The sequence below is a fragment of the Lonchura striata genome, chromosome Z, assembly GCF_050655825.1.
Source record: "Lonchura striata isolate lonStrDom1 chromosome Z, ASM5065582v1, whole genome shotgun sequence".
NCBI classification, from domain to species: Eukaryota; Metazoa; Chordata; class Aves; order Passeriformes; family Estrildidae; genus Lonchura; species Lonchura striata.
This window is the reverse complement of record NC_140740.1, coordinates 47,545,899-47,564,507: the sequence shown is the minus strand read 5'-3', so window position 1 is coordinate 47,564,507 and position 18,609 is coordinate 47,545,899. Positions and strand designations below refer to the sequence as shown.

Here is an 18,609-nt window from a genome sequence, read left to right as displayed (position 1 = left end):
TTGGTCCCAGCTGCAGATGGTTTGAACTGTGCCAAACCCCAAATTCAGTCCTCGTTCTCTGGGGAGTCAGGGACAGACAGATGGCAGCAGTTGCACTGACACGGACACACACCCCAGGTGATGCCAAGCCCGTGCAATGTGGCTCCATGGTGAGCCCAGGCCATGGTAAGCAGGATTTCTGGTTTAATAAGGTATCTCCTTACCTTGTCGCTGGGAGTTGGCTTTAACTGAGCCTTCAGGAATCGAAAGCCAACCACCGGCAGCACACAGAGGGCGATGCTGAGAAAGATGGCCAGCCACACGTTTGGTTGGCTGAGGGTGTTACGAGCCGTACCTGTAAAACAAACACATGATTAAAACTGTAAAAGCAGCACCTCCCACCATTATTCCCTATTGCTCTCTGTGATTCCAGAGCACTTGGAAAACAGACCAAAATACAAGGCAGACATTGTCTCCAATAGTGAAATCAACTGGCTAGAGAAAGAAGTGCAAAGCCAGTTCTCTCTTGTTGCTGTCTGAGATGAGCAAAGTAAAATGCAACGTTCAGACATGATTGCAACAACAACCCAGGTGGACAAGGGTGTCAGAGTGAGTGTTTTCTCTCTATGAAGAGTCAAATCACAGCAAAGGATTGATATAAACACTCAGGAGACCTTAAGCAGCGGCCCTGGACTCCAGTGCAAAAGAAGGAATACTCCTTTCTTGCTTCCCAGCACCATTTCCTAAAGGATATGGAGTACTGGCTCTGCCCAGCAGGCGATGGAAATCACAGCCCTCTGTGAGAGGAGCATGTGTTACTCTGGGGATCTGCACAGACAGCATAGCCTAATGAGGATGTTGGCAGCACCACTGCCACATAGTGGCATGTCACTGATACCTCCTTTGAAACCAAAGTGCTCACTTCTGGCTTTTACAAAACTGAGGGAATGTAAGATAGAACAAACAGTCTGCAAAACTCTCATTACAGGGCTTCAAAATGATGGTATTGGCAGTATATTTGCTGAATATTTTCTTCCAGTTGGCCAAATTCTGCTTTAATACTACTTCACTGAAATTTAAGTAAACAAGTTGTCTTAGTCCAGACTAGAAACACTTTCCTAAAACGTGGTTCAAACTGGGACCTTATTAAGTATCCCTCAGCATTATGACTTCTTTTACCAGTGTAGTAATAACAGAGCAGCAATGAGATACTGCTGGCAAGTGAGCTAGAACCATTATAGAATACTCAAGGTGGAGAGAGACCCTCAAGATCATCCAGTCCAACTGTCCACCTGCCCTGGGAAACTGAACAGACATTCTGACTTCTCTGACTTCTCTCACTCAGCCATCTCAAAGTGGATGTGATCATCTGCTTGAAAAATATGTTGCAACAACTAACCTGCCTCTCAGATATTTCTAAGTTGGCTAAGCCCCTTGCTGTTGCAGTGAAGATAGGCAAAATAAGTCTTTACTGGAAAATATCAGTAAAAATGAAGGCATTGATTAGTACAAAAATCTGAGACTTGAAATAAAAAGCGTCGGGACTTCAGAAGTAGAGACTCATAACAATGTTGTTTCTTTATTGTCAATGGATGCACAGAGCTATTAAAATCATCAGAATTACTTTTAATTACTTTGCTTACATGTATGTACATGTTCTTCCTGGTCAAAGTCTCAGGAGATGGACTAATTTTTTTATCCTTATTTTTTTGCATGTGCTCAGAAATCTGTTATGTAAAATATCTACAAAGACTTGGTCACCACTGGTATGTTTTGTTGTTGAGGAATTTGCCATTTAACCCAGCAGAAGGCTCACAATAATCACATGGTATTTTTCTTATGTCTGACTGGATGTTGTACTTCTATGCCTTCCTATGCCAAAATGTTAACTTATTTACAAAGATCACATATCTACAAATAAGATGTTCTTAGATAGCTGTAAAAATTGAATAACTGAAACCCAAATATAGAAGAGCAGCAGAAAACATTCCATCCAGCTCATTAGGCTTATTTAAAGGACCATTCCCATGACTGCATGGGAATGTCCATTCTTACACAAAGAAGGAAACATGACACACATTCACCTGGATGGATGGGATTCAAAATAAATACCAGCAACCCTCAGAAATATCCTGGCATTTCTTGCAGAAAAGGCAACCATTATATCCTGAAATATGCATATAAATACTTGGAAACTTTAAGCCCTGCAGTATGTCCATTCTGAGTGCAGTCCAGATTTGTCCCAAGGCTTACCAATGAAGGGAAAGGAGGCTGTGAAGATCAGATACATGCCGTCACTGTACATGGTGAAGGTGATAGCAAAATAAACAGAAAGGCTGCCCCAGATGAAGAACTGGTTGACAACTGTCCAGTAAGAGGTGTCCAGGCCAATCTGAAAGAACAGAGCAATGCAACTATTGACAGTGCATTCCTGATTTAGCACATCTGTGCTGAACACAGCTTGTTCTTCTGCTTTGTACATCTCCCCCTGGGAATGCTAGTCATTCAAGTCTCAAGAAATAACAAGTCACAAATCATAAGATTCTGGGAAACCATTCAAGGCAAGATTACTACATTTATCCTGTTGTTGCCCTCTTCTCAAGCATTCACTAATGGCCAGTCCTGGAGACAGGATATTAAGGGACTTAAAGATCATCCTGTACCAACCCCACTGCCATAGACAGGGGTTACCTTCCACTAGATCAGGTTGCTCAGAGCCCCATTTATCCTGACCTTGAACACTTCCAGGGATGGGGCATCCATAGCTTCTCAGGGCAACCTGTGCCTGTGCCTCAACACCGAGAGGGAAGAATTTGTTCCTAGTATCTAACCCAAACCCACTCTTATTTCAAAGCCAGTAACTCTTCTTCTATTATTACATGCCCTTTTCAAAAGTCCCTCCCCAGCTTTCTTGTGGCCCCTGGTAAGTACTGTTAGGCTGCAATTAGGTCTCCCTGGAGCCTCCTCTTCTCCAGACTCAACAACCCCAGTGCCCTCAGCCTCCTTAGCAGAGTGCTCCAGCCCTCTGATCAACTTCATGGCCCTCCTCTGGACTTGCTCTAGCAGGCCCTCATTATTCTTATGCTGAGGGTCCAGGAGCTGAACACAGTAAGTTCAATGAGTCAGGTCTTATTTCCCACTCCTTGGCTGTAATGTAGCATTGAAAGTTAGGAGAACAAGCCTGCAAAGACTTCATACAGCAGGAGCTATTATCCAGGGAAGTGTGATAGACTGGTTTTCTTCTAAGTAGTCTCTCTCATCCTGATAGTACCATCTGAATTTTCTACCACCAAGTCTTAGCTATTTCTTCCAGCAAGTTCAGGCTGCGTCACACATACATCATGCACTGGGCCAGGCTGCAGAGACATCTCCATAATGGAGAACCTATAAATAACTGCTTGATGTCAGACAGACAGTCCTGTGCTTCAAACCCTTCCCATAAAACTAGAACGTGTTCTTCTCTATTCCCTGTCTTAACTAATTTGTCTGTTATGATTGCAATCTTCCCAAGGCAAAGACTCTTCTTTCCTGTCACCCTGATCTTTTATAACATACATATCTCCTGTTCTGCTGAACTGAGGAGACTAATCCGGTGTCAAGAGGCTTTTTTTGCAATGCACAATGCAGTAGCAAATACAATGCTGTCATTGAGCCTCCAGATGCTGCTATCATGAAACAACAACTAAGTACTAAAAATATTACCTGGGGTGCCTTACCTGTACAGACACCACGATCAGTAAGCAGGTCTGGGCCATCAGAGCAAAGGACTGGTAGTCAGCAATGGCCTTCCCATCACTCCTCATTGTATTGTACATGGCCCCATAGGGGATGAAGAAGAGGATGAGGGAACTGTAGATCCCCTGCAACATGCACTTGACAAACACCACCTTGTTAAAGTAGAGGTTTTGCTGGCCAGGCACATATAGCTGAGGGAACAGCATGCTCCAGCGATCATCCACATCCTGAAAGCAGAGAGGAGACAGTCAGATTTGCTGGCAGCTACCCAGACAAATACACAGACCAGTTTGGGCTGCCATGTCCCTGTGATGAGCATTTCCATGAGAAAAGGCTTTCACTCTGTTGCCATGCTTACTGGCACGGCACATCCCCAGGTCACCTGGGCATATTTTCCATAATGTATTTTACCTTTCTTGTGCTAAAAAAAAAAAAAAAAAGACAGCTGATAAAAAAGAAAGAATATACACTTCATCTAGAGCAGACTACATGGTATGTTCTCCAGAGAATTGACTGGAAGATAAGGGTTAGAAAATACCTCCCAACACAGGCAAGGCTATGTGACTTGGATCCCTTAAGTGTCCAGAGTGGAGCACTGAACCACTAGAAAGTAGTCAATTCCTATTTATTAAAGTTGTAAAATACATATAGGAGCAGCTTTATTTCTCCTTTGTCTTGTCAAACAGTAATAGTGAGGTTGAAATTTGTGTGAGATTATCATAGGATGAACTCACTAGAAAGGCTGAACTTGCAAAATCTGGTTTCAAAGATCTCATTAATTGTTTTATCTGGTCATTAGTAAGTCACTTGCCAGGCTTCAGGAACACAGGAAGTAGGGTATGTCTGCTCCAGGAGAGGGTTGCAAGGGCATCTACTACTGTAGGCAGCAGCCTAACCCAAAAATCTCATCACACACTGAAACATACAGGCCAAGTCAGGGTAATCATATTTATCTCAACTCCCTGTTCCTCGCAGCACTACTTAAACCCTAATCATATGATTAAGGCGATACACCTTCTCTCTGGTGCATTTTTTTTTGTGTCTGTGATTTAAGTTCTCTCTGTCAGCTATTATCAGGGGTTACCACAGTATGTAGCCAAAATGTCAGCTGCTTTTGCTTCATGGAACCAGCTCAAAACACCTAGAGACAAAACCCCTATGAATAAAATCCCCAAAGTAATGACAGAAACAGTACCTGATCAAAGAGACTCATTCCTAGCACTGGGAGAGAGGTGTATACCAAATTGTAAAGTGTAATGAACCACTCATCATAGACAGTCTGGGGAAAAAAACAAAGCAAGTGAAGTTAGCAAAAAAGCTGTGCTTCCCATTTATTTGAAAGTATATGCAATTACTTGCTGCAACACCTTGGTTTCAGTTGTTACTGAGACAAAAGGGATGAGATGACTCAAACTGAGCATCCCTAAAGAGAGGAAGGATCACATTATGCCAATCCAGTCTGCTGAGCATCCATTGCTGGCTGTAGCCAGAGCAGGATCCCTCTGCACCACCCTGCACCTCCAGCCCCTGGATATCTGCACTCCCCATGTCTGTGTTTGGTTGGAGGCTGGTTTGCATGAATCAACACCAGTTTTTCCACTCTGGATGTCCTCCTCTGGCAAGCTCTTGAGGCCCACAGGCATCTCAGGTTAAACTGCTTGCTCCAAATATGCTAATAGCACAAGCATAGATCTTACAAGATTGGTACCAAACTCAAATCTGTGTCATCAGCTGATGGTTGCAATCACTTTGAATACTTTTGAAAATCCTGCAAGTGAAGTATGTGCTTCATAATGCTCCTAAATGCCAGGGAAGGTTTATACTGGGTATTATGAAAAAAATATTCATTGAAAGGGTGGTCAGTGTTTAAAAAACATGTGGATGTGGCACTGGGTGATGTGGTTTAGTAGTGAACATGGCAGTGGGTTCATGGTTGGACATGATGATCTTGGAGGTCTTTTCCGACCTTAATGATTATGAAATTATATAATATATATATTCTGTCTTCAGGCATAATGCTCCAGCAACAGCAATGGAGGCAGCAATATCTGCTTTATACCCATGTGGCTAAAGAAGACAGACCTGATTTTGTTAAGTGAGGTGGGAGGAATGGCTTAGTTTATTTTCTTGTAAAATGAAAATGCTAGATTTCCTTTGCTTTAAAATGCTAGATCTAGACTTATAGAATGGCTTTTGTTGGAAGGGTTCTGTAAAATTAATCTAAACCAACCTCCCTGCAATCACAACAGACATCTTCAACCAGGTCAGGTTGCTCAGGTCCCCATCCAACCTGACCTGGAATGTTTTCAGGAAGGGGGCATCAACCACCTCTCTGGGCAACTTCTGTCAGTGATTTACAAACTTCATTGCAAAAAACTTTGTTGTATCAATGAAGCTTAGTTTAAAATCATTACCCTTTGTCATAATGCAGTAGGCCCTGCTAAGAAGTTCCTCTACAGCTCTCTTGTAGCACTTTTAGGTCCTGAAGGGTGAGATCTCCCTGAAGATTTTTCATTTGCCAGATGAACAAGCCCTCCACCCTCAGCCTGTCTTCACAGGAGAGGTGCTGCCCTCTGACCATCTCCATGTCCCTGACAAAACCAAAACTGAACCTACCTGTGCTGAGAAGCCAGAGAAGAAGCCATACCAGAAATGCACCAAGGTGAAGGCAAAATTCTTATAGAAGAAGTACTTGAGGAACTTGCACATGCGGATGTAGGACCACCGTCCGTGGACCAGGAGCAGGCGCTGCAGGTAGCGGAACTGTGCGAAGGAGAAGTCACTGGACAGGACCGCCTGCATCCCCTCCTGGCCACTGATGCCGACCCCAATGTGGGCAGCTGCAACAAGAAGGTGGTTGATCACATAATTATGCTGAGAGTTTTCACTTCCCAATTCTTAGAAGTAGTTACCCTGAGTTGAACATAGTGTTAATTCCCTCACAGCCTTCATGAAAGTCAGAATGAAAAGGTTTTAAAAATATTTTTTTTTAAATGGTGCACTAATTCTTTCAGCAGCACTATGATTTTGGCTCTGTGATACATTTCCCACAAGTGGGATTTTATTATTTGAATGAAGTTATAGGTTCAGTGACAGTTTATGTTTTTTTCTGAATGCTTTCCAGCAGCACAAATACTGTTGTTTATAATGGGTGCTATTATGAAACAATAGCTGTAATTTATATTGACATATGACTTTTATTTAACATGTGTTCATGTCCTTCCAGCAGCCTTAAAACATCATCCCAGACAGGCAAAATCTTCAAACCATTTTAATCTTTCTCAGACACTGCTAAAAGGCAGACTGTAGCCTTTTTACATTTCCTAGGCTTTATTAGTTCAATCAAATAATTAGATATAAGAGTCACATTTTTATTTAATAGTAACTTGCATTTATTAAACATGGACATAAGTTTAATGTGACAGCTAATTATACAGCTTTAACTAATGAATACAATCTTAATGGCTGAAAGTTGGTTAGATTCAGAGGTTTCCACTGAACTGAATTGATAAAATCCCAAAGTCTCAATCCTCTTGTGGGAGGAGTGGATTAGTTTCTAATTATTATGTACACTTTAACTTTCTTCTCCTTTCTTTGCTGACTGCCTCACTTATCTCCCTTGAAGCTCTCTACTTAGCCTTTTCTTTCTTAATTAAGAGGCTCCAGTTAATCAATTCTTGCCAATTAACATGAGGAAGATTAGCAATAGGTCCGTCTGAATAATCTTAATTTAATTATACCTAGTTAGGACTTTTTTCATAAATTCATTGAGGTAATGCAACATCAAATGATGCTCAAGGATGGAGAGGCCTGGAAGCCTACCATCTGTAACTGAAGTGAGATAATTAACAAACAGTCCTGACACAAAGAAATGCTGAAAAAAACCAGTCCACATAATATTATACAGTCAAAAAGATTTTCTTCTGCTTTGAGCTAGGCCCTCTATGATCTAAACTCTTTGTTATATACATTGCCCTTGTGATGGTGGCCGTGCAGACACACTGATTGACACATCACAGCCCAGGAGACACAACCTGTAGTGAGAGTGATCTGCAGAGATCTGCCAAAATCTGCCAAAAGACAGACACTTGTTTCTACAAACAGGGTGGTATGGGAGGCACTCAGATATGTGTTCCTGCTGCTAGCCTATCTCAGAGAACAAATACCTTTTTGAGTCAGTCTGTTACAGCATGCTAGCTGTTGGCATTCACTCACTTTTGATCATGCTGACATCGTTGGCACCATCTCCAATCGCCAGGGTCACAGCCTTCTTGTACTTCTTCACTAGCTCCACCACCTGAGCCTTCTGCAGGGGAGTCACCCGACAGCAGATCACCACTTTGCACATGCAGGCAGTTCTCACCAGCTCCAGCTCCAGGTTCCCTTCTAGCGCGTAAGCCTGGAAAGGAGAAAAGCTCTCAGGGAAGGCTCACAGCAACTCCTGGCCTGACAAAGAAGGTGCAGTGAGGTGGCCACGACAGCTGAGCCAGGCTGTTACACCCACATGGGTGAATCCATCCACCCAGTCACAGGGAGCATGCACACTGCACATCACACCGTGCACCCTACACTGACCACCACAGCTGGGCATGAAAAACAGCTGGGCATTCCCAGCATCTGCTCTGGCTGATGTAATCAGCAGAGAGAGAGCAGAGGTGTCAAACACCAAGAGCAGGAAGCTGCTGCAGGGCTTGAGACAACCTTGTGCATCTCCATGTGAGAGAGTGTCTGCTCATCCCTCTTGGATTACTATTTAAGGTCTGTGAGATAAATAGGAAAGATTTCAATTTGTTTAGTGCCTAATTAAAAAAAACATGTAAAAAGTTAAGCTCAGGTGGGCATGACAAAGCAAAACACAAAACTAGGGAGAAGGCTGCTTTACTCTGAGTGCTGACCTTTTAACTCATTCAGCTGTGTTATTGTTATTTGAAAAGCACTGAGATAATTGGATGTCTAGTCACCCCTCCAGCTCTGCATGAGGAGGGAGCAGTGTGAGCTTTTCAAATTTCTTTCAGATCATGCTTTATGTCTCTGTTCTTTGTTACCTCTTTTAAGCAGACATGCATGGAAGGAATCTACAAGGCTCACTCCTGCTCAGAGCCATTACAGCAGGCCCACTGCCTTGTCTGTGTGAGGCAGACAGTCCTTAGGTCACATATTCTTTCTTTTTGAAACAGAGAGCTGTAAGTCACCAGTGTCGCCTTTTTCCTCTGTTATGGCAGGAGTCTTGCTCAACAAGAGACCTTTTCATTTTTCAGCCTGAGTACTGCTGGTCAGTGTAGTCAGAGATGGTATTTGCCTCAATATCCTTGCTGCATAGCACCAGCAAAATGTTACCACTTTGTATTTTAATTGGTGCAACTGCATGCAAGTAAAGTGGCATGATGATGCCTTTAAGGATGCTGACAATTTGCTTTCTTCAGGCAGCACCAGATGTGTGCATAGCCCAGCACTACCCTCCCACCCCTCTATAAGCAGGGATAGAGCACCTGTGTGTGGGACAGTATCACACCATTGTTCAAGCTTATAGAAATAAATAAATGACATCTAGATATGTCTGTACTGTCCTTGTGGTCCCATCAAGGAGAAAGCCGTAATCCTGGTGAAACTCATTTTGTCTACTGTGTGGACTGGCGGCTCCCACACAGCCCAGATTGTGTGGGATGTATCCCCTTGTCAGGGTGTAGGTGAGTGTGTGTTTTTCAGGAATATAAAGAAAGCTTTGCCATCACTGCTGGAGGAGTTCTGCTAGCACAGCACTCAGGGTCTGTGCTGCAGGCTGAAGGGATGGAGTAGGAACAGGCAAGGGCCTTTCAGGTGATGTCTATGCAATGCACATGGACCAAACCTGACATACCTCTTGTCTGCTTTACAGTGGTAATCCAGGGATTATGGCCCTGGAGTTCAAGGGCAAGTGAGTGTAAAAGAAGGAGAAAGGGTAATTAACAACCTAGGCACTGTCTTAGAGTGTTTGAGATCTATACACATGGCACATGACCCAAAAGCAGAGAAAGATGAGATTTTCTTTATTTGCTGGGCTGATGTAGAGCTGGAAGTGAAAATTGCTGGGCTGTCATTAATAAAGGTAGCAACCACAGAGAACAGAAGCATCCTGTTTCTGGGAGGTGGCACCTCCCAGAACTTTCTAAATATGTCTATTTGCTATGTCTATTTGCTTTCACTGAGATCTGGGAAAGTAAAATACAACAGATAAATAAACCTCACATAAATTAAATGTTCCTCGCAGACAGGTTTGAATTGATCTAAATTGTTTTTTCTTTCCTCTAACTGGTTCTAAAATATTTCCCAATATAGATAATTTATTGCTGGGTTTCACTGTTCTCACCAGGAAGATATTTCACCCAGTACTCTCTTATCTCAGTTTGACTCTATTATTGTCTTTACCTGTTACAATTTTGAAGAATATTACCAAGACTGATCAGATTCTCCAGGCTCAGAAATCCCAACTGACTCAGTTTCCCCCTATGCTTTCCAGATCATACCTGATTCAGATTTCTTTGTACCAGTCTGGTGTCACTTGCTTTCTTTCTAAGCAGTTACTGCAAACACTGACCATCAAATAGATGTGGGATAGCCCTCTGCAGATGACAGCTAACTGTTGTTTTAGATCAACAGTGAAGCCTTCAGAGCCACGCTTCCCAAGCAGTCTTTAATCTGCCACAATTTCATCTAGAGTGTATTGCTTCAGTTTGGAAGAACATTGTGGGAGAGAGTATCAATGTATAGTTAAATCATAATATCTATATCCTATAAATTAAGCATATCTGTTTTCAGCTATATTCAGTAGAATATGTCCTTGGCACTGAAACCCACATCTCATGTTATCTTCTTGCTGCAAACACAAACCTCATTATTTTTCTAGTATATTTCCAGAAATTAAATATGATCCAGCTACTCTATCCTTCCTGTTCACCAAAGATCAAGGCCAACTGTTCTCTTTTCCTGAAGCATCCTCTGACACCTTGTCTGTCACCTTTGATGTCTTAGATAACCACTGAACCTAATCTTCAGTAAGGAGGAAAAAACCCCTTGTCCTCTAGAGCTGAATTTTTAAAGCATTTTTCAGACTTTCAGTATGTCTTGCAGTAAGCTCCTCAGGGAACTCAGCCCTAGCAAGGCTCTGAACTTTCCTTACCAGGCTGTGGCCAGTGATAACCAGACCATACACCCCATTTGCTTGCTCATCAGGTATAATTATTTGGTTTTTTGAAGATTTTTCAAACTGAATGTTGACTTCATCACTGTCCAGAAAGGAGTCTGGCTTCATCTTTTTTCTTGCATTCCTTAAAAAAAAAAAAAAAAGAGATAATGATGGAAATCTGAAAATTGTGCAAATACGTATCTGTTTTATAAGAGCAACTTTATGAAAACAAAAAACCCAACGATTCCCTTTGATAGTTCAGTCCAATTTTTACTGTATCCCAACAACAATATGCATTGCTTAGCTGCTGCTGTCTGCGCAGATCATCCACATTTCTGAAACTCTAACTAGTGTTGCTAAACTTCTGCTAATTTTAAGTCAAACAAACCATCTGAGTGCCATGAAGGATGGTATTCCAGAAGATATCTGATTTTCTGTGCATGTTGTCTAGCAGCCATCTACTCCAAGAGAAAAGAACTGCAAACCTTCCCCATTTTTCACCTTTATCTAAGAACCTGTGTCTACAGAGGAGGTGAGGAAGGGAGGTAAGTTCTCAGATATTGTCAAAAAGGTATTCAGACAAAAGACATACCCAGACAAAGGACAGCAATGTAAATAGATGGCAAGAACAGTACAGCATCAGCATAGCCCAAACCTGGAGCCAAAGCCTTTGTAGCTCAAGATCACTTGTTGGTCATTTTAGCTAATACTCCCTATCTGACTCTACTTTCTTATACCTTTACATAATTTGAGCTCTTGGATAAAAGAGCTTCAGCATTTACTCTGAGAGGAGATTTCTATATGGTGTTTAGCTTCTGGATCTTCCAGGGAGGCAGCTCTCCCTTATCTAAGGTCCCTGAATGAACTGCAGCAAGGAAAGCTGATGGGGAAAAAGAAGGTGGAATGATACAAAACAAAAATAATGCTAATGCACAGAATGAAACTGGTTTTTAGCCATTTACCTCAGCTCATTCAGTACATCATCAGATGTGCTGCCTTCAATAATGAAAACTTCTTCCATGTCATCATTCAGCAAGTTGCAGGAGTAACCAATATTCATTGCTGTCTCTGGAAAAGATAAACCAGGAAGATAATCCATCTCAGCAGCCCCAAATTCACCCACTTCTGTAGACTTTTTGTTCACATGGCAAAAGCTCTCTTTCTGACTCAAAAGAGATTGGAGCCTTTCAGAGTCAACAGTAAGTGAGCCAGGAGAGTCACTTTGATGCTTGTACCAGCCAATTTGACTTCATAAGACCACAGGAAAAAAATAACTCTACCAACATGAAAAAGCTTAAAATACCCTTTAATCAACATATTTGGAGGAAAAAAAAAAAAAACCACCAAAAAAAACCCCAAAAAACAAAAACCAACCAAACAAAAAACACCAAACCACTTCATGTTGATTCAAAAATTTTTTCAGGATTTTTAATTGCCCTCTCCCTGCTTCCAGAAAAGCCCCAAAACCCAAAACACAACTCTGTAAAAGAATATGACATTTTGTCCATAACATTCTGGAAATATATTTTGGTATTTTATAGCAAAACTATTGCATTTGGAACATGACAAAACTAAATGGTCCATTTTTCTCAAAAATTCTCTGCTCATGTCTTGGATGAAATTATTTGCAAACACTTTTGACCTCCCTGAAACACCATTGTTTCAGTGAAAATACTGTCTCCAAAAGAATTCACTGGAGTCTATTTGCTGCTCTTTCCATCTCCATCTCCTATGTTTCCTCCATTTCTATTTGGGATGATAAGAGCCAGCAACAAGCTGAAATGCACCCAACATCCACTTTAACATGAAAGTTTCTGGAAAGCAGGACAAGTTTTTTTCCACCTTCTTCACCTGAATGATCAACTGGGTGAAGGTGACACCTTTTCACAGCTTATGTCAGGGACTATGGGTTGCCTAACATCACCTCTCCAAGGACAATGCTGCCTTCACCCTGCTTCCACTCTTATGACAGAAATGAAATACAGGCATGAGCTAGTAATCTGATCTAATTCTAGTTAACTGACATTCTGCATTGCTGGCAATGAAGCAAAGCCATGTAAGTTTGTCTGCTGTGCAGTTTTCAAAGAATGAGAACACAGGTCTTAGCAGAACAATCCCACCAGTGGAGAAGAGAAGCATGCAAAGCTGTAGCACTTTTACCTTGCTTATCTCCAGTGAGAACCCATATCTTGATGTTGGCTTTGGCAAGAGTCTCAATTGTCTGTGGTACCCCATCTTGTAGCTTGTCCTCTATGGCTGTGGCACCTAGCAGCTTAACAGAAATGGCAGGGAGCTGGTTAAATCCTCCCACTGCTACCAAAGGAGAAAGCATTGAACCTAATTATTTAAGCAAACACAAATGAAATCTCCAGAAATAAGGTTGTACTGATTGTCATTCTTCCTCAGCAAATTTACTGTACAGAGGACAGCCCTGATCCTGCAGGTGTTCTAGGCTCTAATCTCCCCAGGCTCTGATGGATTATGAATATGCATGAAATTATTTGCAAGAATATTTGCAGAGCTATAGGTCTGTGTTGTTCCATGTGTTCCCTTCACAGCAGATAGAGCTTTAAAAGAGGGGCAAAGACACTCTGGATCTGTGTCCCAGACCTCCTCTGGTGTGGAACTTGATCCCAGCCATGCAGTACTGCAGATGTCACATGGCTGCTAAACATCTCCAGCCCTTAACAGACCTATCCCCATCCCTGGTCCACACTGTTACACAGCTACACCACAGACTGCTCAGGACAAAAACCTTCATTATTTTTAAGTTACTGCTTTTTCTGCTGTTTGAAGGTAGGTGGTGGCTTTAACCTGTAATCAAAGAGACGTGGAGGTTTCACTGCAACCTCGGATTTCACTGCTACCACCTACCTCCTGCTGCTTGGAGACTAAATTCAGAGGTTGGTTTTAAGCCTGGGATCCCTTTTGGCATCCTGAGATGTCCATCAAAAATCAGCTATGAGTGTTATCAATGTAGGTAACAGCTCTGAGGGAACTTCTTTACAGGGTCCTCCAAAATGTACAATCCCTGTTTACAGTAGTTCCTGTTCCAGCTAGAGAGACTGCAACCTCCAAAGGCCAACATTTCCACAGCTCACACCTGCTTCCTCCCTGAGCACTGCTGGCATTCTGAGCATACAGCTAATGGAAGGAGCAAAGGAGCCAGGATTTCTGGGATTTCAAGAAAGCATTGCCATGATTGCAAAAGCTGGATTGCTTCTCTTCAGATCACACACATGCTTTTCATTCATTATTCATGGCTCTAAAACACAGGCAAATTCTCCAGGGCATTTCAAAACTGTAACAACACTTAGGGAGAGAAGAATGACCCAAAGATCACTGTTTAGCTCTATTTCAAATTGACACGAATGTGTTCATGGATATCATTTACCCATCCTGCCCAGGGCTGGAAGAACAAAGGAGACATTCTCATGGGCACTGGAAATTATTCACTGCCTGCCATTTCAAAGGCTGAAAAATAAATAGGTCAGCCATTTGCACATACAAAGGATAGCTATGAAATATTTGTGTCCACGTCATCTCCTGAAGGCTCTGATATGTCACTTCATCACAAGAAAGCTACTCTGACACCCACATGAGTTAAAATAAAACCATTCCCCTGAACTGTTGGCTGACACCGCAGTTACGGTCTCCTGATGGAGGTGCCAGTGAACACCCAGGGCTGCCGTGTTCTGACCTGCTCCTGTCACACAGCGCACTGAGTTGTTTGCAGAGCAGTGTTTACCAAAGTCACACTGAGCTGTTTATTGACAAATCACCACCCTCACTGCCTCCCCCAGAGCCTGGCCCAGATTCCCTGAATTACCAACCATTAGATCTTTTTCAATCTCTTCATATAACTCCGACAGTTTCTCTTCCCGTCCTTCCAAGGCAGTGCTTGCTTCATGGTGACGCCTGATCCAGTCCTGGAAGTAGTCTTCCTCCAAGCTCTTATAGGCCACCACGAGTGTCCTCAGGCCTTCTCCAGCAAACTCCTGCAAGATAGTGGTGAGATAGATGATCCAAGGTCCAAGAAGAAGAGTCTGGTTACAAAGGACCTTCAGAAATCAGACCGGTAAAAGCATCTTGGTAAAGTTTGCAGAGGAAAGGTGAACAAATGACACCTTAGGCCACAAACATTGAGGCATTTTTAAACAGCAATTCCAGACCACTTTATCATTATCATCCATGGTCCTTATGGAAAAAAAAAAAAACAACTCAAAAGGGCTTTTCTATTCTTGGCTCTAAAGCTTTTCACTAATCAGGCATTTGTTTCTCAGGATTGTATTTCTCAACAGGATGTCCAGAAGAGTGAGATCTAGATAAACACTGAAGACAGCCTCAAATTTTGGATATGGGTTCAACATTTTTAAGGTATGAATTCTGGCTGAAATCCACAGCATGAACACAGCTAGTCGTGGCATCTCAGGAAGCCTAACTGTGCTTTCTGATGGACAATATAGACCTCAGTGTTTGGTGGAACAGCAAAGATGCATTTATGAAATGTGTCTCTGGGAGGTGTTTCCTCAGGTGCATCAGAAACAAGTTCTGGATCTTCTAAATGTCCTGTGTTGGATTTGCCATCTTTGTCCATATTACAGAATCATAGAATGATAGAATGTCTTGGGTTGGATGGGCTCTTAAAGATCATCTCATTCCAACCCCCCTGGCTTGGGCAGGGGCAATAGACCAAGTTGTTCAGAGCCCCATCTAACTCAGCCTTGAATGCTTCCAGGGATGGAGCATCCACAGCTTCTCTGGACAACCTGTTCCAGTGTCTCATCACCCTCACAGTAAAGAAATTTTTGCTAAAAATTAAACTAAATCTTCTGTCTTTCAGTTTAAAGCCATCAAATCCTTGTTTTATCATTACATGCCTTTGTAAAAAATCTCTCTGCAGCAGTCTTATAGCCCCTTCAGATACTGGAAGGTGTTAAAAGGTCTCCCTAGAGCTTTCTCTTTTCCAGGCTGAGCAACCCCAAATCTCCCAGCTAAGGCTGGGAGAGATGCTCCAGCCCTCTGATCACCCTCATAGTCATAGACTCACTCCAACAGGTCCATGTCCTTCTTATGCTGAGGATCCTAGAGCTGGACAGTGTTCCAGAATCACCTTCCTTGATTTGCTGAATGTCCTGGAGTAGTTTACATGGCACCTGATTCTCATGCTTTGGCAACTAATTTGAGACCTAAAGCCATAGAAATTAATTTTTTTTCATTTTTTTCTCTATTCCATAACTTAAAATTGGTGCTTAAATGCTGTTTCTAAAATCTGTGTTTTTTTTTTCCTGAGGACAAAGTATGCTGGGGAAAAGGAAAACATCAGATGCAGAGATGTTGTTGAGAAGGAAGCTCTTACATTCAGGTGTTCTGTGGTCTCCTCTTTGAGAGAATTGCAGGATGGATGAAGCAGTTCATAAAGAATGGTGTCAGCCCCCTTGCAGTACAAAGTCAAGTCACCTTCTGGACTCCGCACTGTGAGGAAGGGGAAAATAAATGCCACAAATACCAGACTGAGTCTTTTGGGGTACAAAGCTCTTCCATCAAAGCCAAGAACAGTTTCTACAGGTGTCTGAATTTCCCCAAGTTTTGGCAAAATCCCAGGAATCAAGACAAGATCTGTTTAGAAGAGAGTGCATTGGTCTGAGCAGACACTACGTTGTCCCTACAGGCTGTACTTCACTAAAAAGTGAAGAACAACTTGTTTTAGGGAACTGGACCTACTTCTCCTGTTTTCCTACCAGTAAACTGTAACTACAATTACAATATTCCTGAAATAGTAGAGTAAGTTGGAGTGTTAATAAAGGCTGCAAAAACTTTCTTGAATAATTTCTCCATTTTCTGTTTGAGAGAAATTTGAAATTTGTTTATTGGAAAAAACCTGTTTTCTCAGTTTGTTCTTGCTTTCTCCTGTCCTACTTCCTCAATTTTTACTGAAAATTTAAAAGCTGATTAGAAGAAAGACCTTTTCTGCACTGTAGTGAGGGGAGAAAGATATATGAAAAGCTTTGTGTCTTTAGAAGGATGGCTTGCATCACTGTGATCCAGATGTTGAGATTTATCCCACCTGCCTGCTTTAAGTATTTTTCTGGCACTGTTGCTGTGTAATTATAAAGTCAAGGCAGCCCATCTCAAGTCCTCAGAAATAAATGTTATTCAGAGAACACTGCAAAGAAGGTCTCCTAGAAAAATTCTGCATCATAGAAGAATGAGGGACAGGTCCAGAACCTGCTAAAATCAGGAAGGAAAGAAAGCAGCAAAGGAAACATACCAATCACAGACATTCGTTTGCGAACATTGTTGAAATCAAGAATAGCCAGAAGTTTGTAGATTTTTGTTTCTCCCATTTCCACAACAGTGATGGTCTCTGGTGTGCGAGCTCGGAACACAAATCCAAAGTTTCTGGCAGCAGTGACTAGGGCTCCCTCATCAGGAGATTGTGCTTGATACACCAAGTTACCTGACATGCAAGAAAAAGATGTAATGTGGCTTTTGACTTATTTCTGAGCTTAAAAAAAAAACAACCAAAAAAATACCCCAAAAACCCAAAGACATAATACAGCAGTTATCCCTTTGCTTTTCTGTCTATCCACAGAGGTCCAGCACTAAAAAGCACCTTATGTCCACACATCTCCATCAAGTCCCACCAACCAATCCTCCAGAACAATGCAAGAGGCCCCCTGGATTCTTTTGGGGATTTTAATCACTCTCTTTGGGGTCTAGAATCTCACTGAGAGGAGAGGTTCCTTGGGTTTAGCCCCTTCTAGTTAGATTTGCATGTATTTTTTCTGATCCATATTTTCACTTTATACCTGACAATTAATTCTAGCCTTTAAAGCATAGCTTTCATCCCATCTGGGATTTGAGGAGGTTGACCTAGGAGCTGTGGAACACTGGATAAAAGGAGTTAATGAGTCTCCAGTGGATAGGTACTCTATGTTCTTTGCTTTTTTGGGGCTAAGAGCAGAGTAGAGAGAGAGCAGGGCAAGCCTCTGCCACCTCAGGGAAGCTGTGGCACCTGCAATTTCCGCACTCCAGAGATGTGGTGTTTGCAGTAGTGTCAGCTCCACCATAGGAACACACAGGGAGTGGAGGCCCTGGTCCTTTCTCTTCCCATGTGGCATCTCCAAAGACACTGATTTATGTGTAGCCATACACTACAGAAAATCACCAGGGAGCCAAAAGGACCAATAACAGCTTCTGTGGAGAGAAGACATGCTGTGGTGCGAGTGAACATAACCACTCATTCCAGTGCCCTCAGCAGTCCTCACCTTCCTTCTTCTCCTCTGGCATCACCGTGTGGCAAAGTGAGAGCAGCCGGAAGAACCTGTGTGTTGGGACATCATTCAGCTTCACAGCTTCAACCAGGCTGTTGTCATAAAAGGCAAACTTTGGGTCGGCTAATGGGTTGTATGAGAAATCAACCTTCTCTGTGTTCTGAAAAAAACATGGCTTGGTATTATTTGTTGAGCTCTCACACGGCTGTACACCAGCTGCCCAACACTGCCCCTGTCTCCTCCTCACATTTACAAAGGATCCTGCAGGGCTGGCTGCTCATGACAGACATTGGTGCATTTAAGGAAGTGGGAGGTTGTGAAAGGTATTTAATCATGGGACAGGACAACACTAGATGTGCCTTTCAGAGCACTCAGGCTAAGAACCAATTAGCTAAACTGCCTCTCTGAGTAGCAGCTAATGCTCCAACAGGAGCCCTACCAGTGGATGCCTACAGC

The 18,609-nt window shown here is 42.4% G+C and overlaps 1 protein-coding gene across 5 annotated transcripts in view; it reads right to left on the bottom strand.

Moving 5' to 3' along the window:
• LOC110484181 (phospholipid-transporting ATPase ID) overlaps window positions 1–18,609 on the bottom strand; it is an 85,586-nt gene that overhangs the window by 4,440 nt on the left and 62,537 nt on the right. For all 5 annotated transcript variants that reach the window (XM_021554646.3, XM_085566085.1, XM_085566087.1 and 2 more), the window contains 13 exons: window positions 18,148–18,313; window positions 17,148–17,336; window positions 16,236–16,351; window positions 14,710–14,874; window positions 13,037–13,148; window positions 11,839–11,944; window positions 10,871–11,018; window positions 7,930–8,113; window positions 6,331–6,554; window positions 4,910–4,993; window positions 3,696–3,941; window positions 2,233–2,371; window positions 204–334 (listed from right to left, as the gene is read on the bottom strand). In XM_021554646.3, the coding sequence (XP_021410321.1) occupies window positions 204–334; window positions 2,233–2,371; window positions 3,696–3,941; window positions 4,910–4,993; window positions 6,331–6,554; window positions 7,930–8,113; window positions 10,871–11,018; window positions 11,839–11,944; window positions 13,037–13,148; window positions 14,710–14,874; window positions 16,236–16,351; window positions 17,148–17,336; window positions 18,148–18,313 (2,010 nt within the window). The remainder of the gene's footprint in view (window positions 1–203; window positions 335–2,232; window positions 2,372–3,695; window positions 3,942–4,909; window positions 4,994–6,330; window positions 6,555–7,929; window positions 8,114–10,870; window positions 11,019–11,838; window positions 11,945–13,036; window positions 13,149–14,709; window positions 14,875–16,235; window positions 16,352–17,147; window positions 17,337–18,147; window positions 18,314–18,609) is intronic.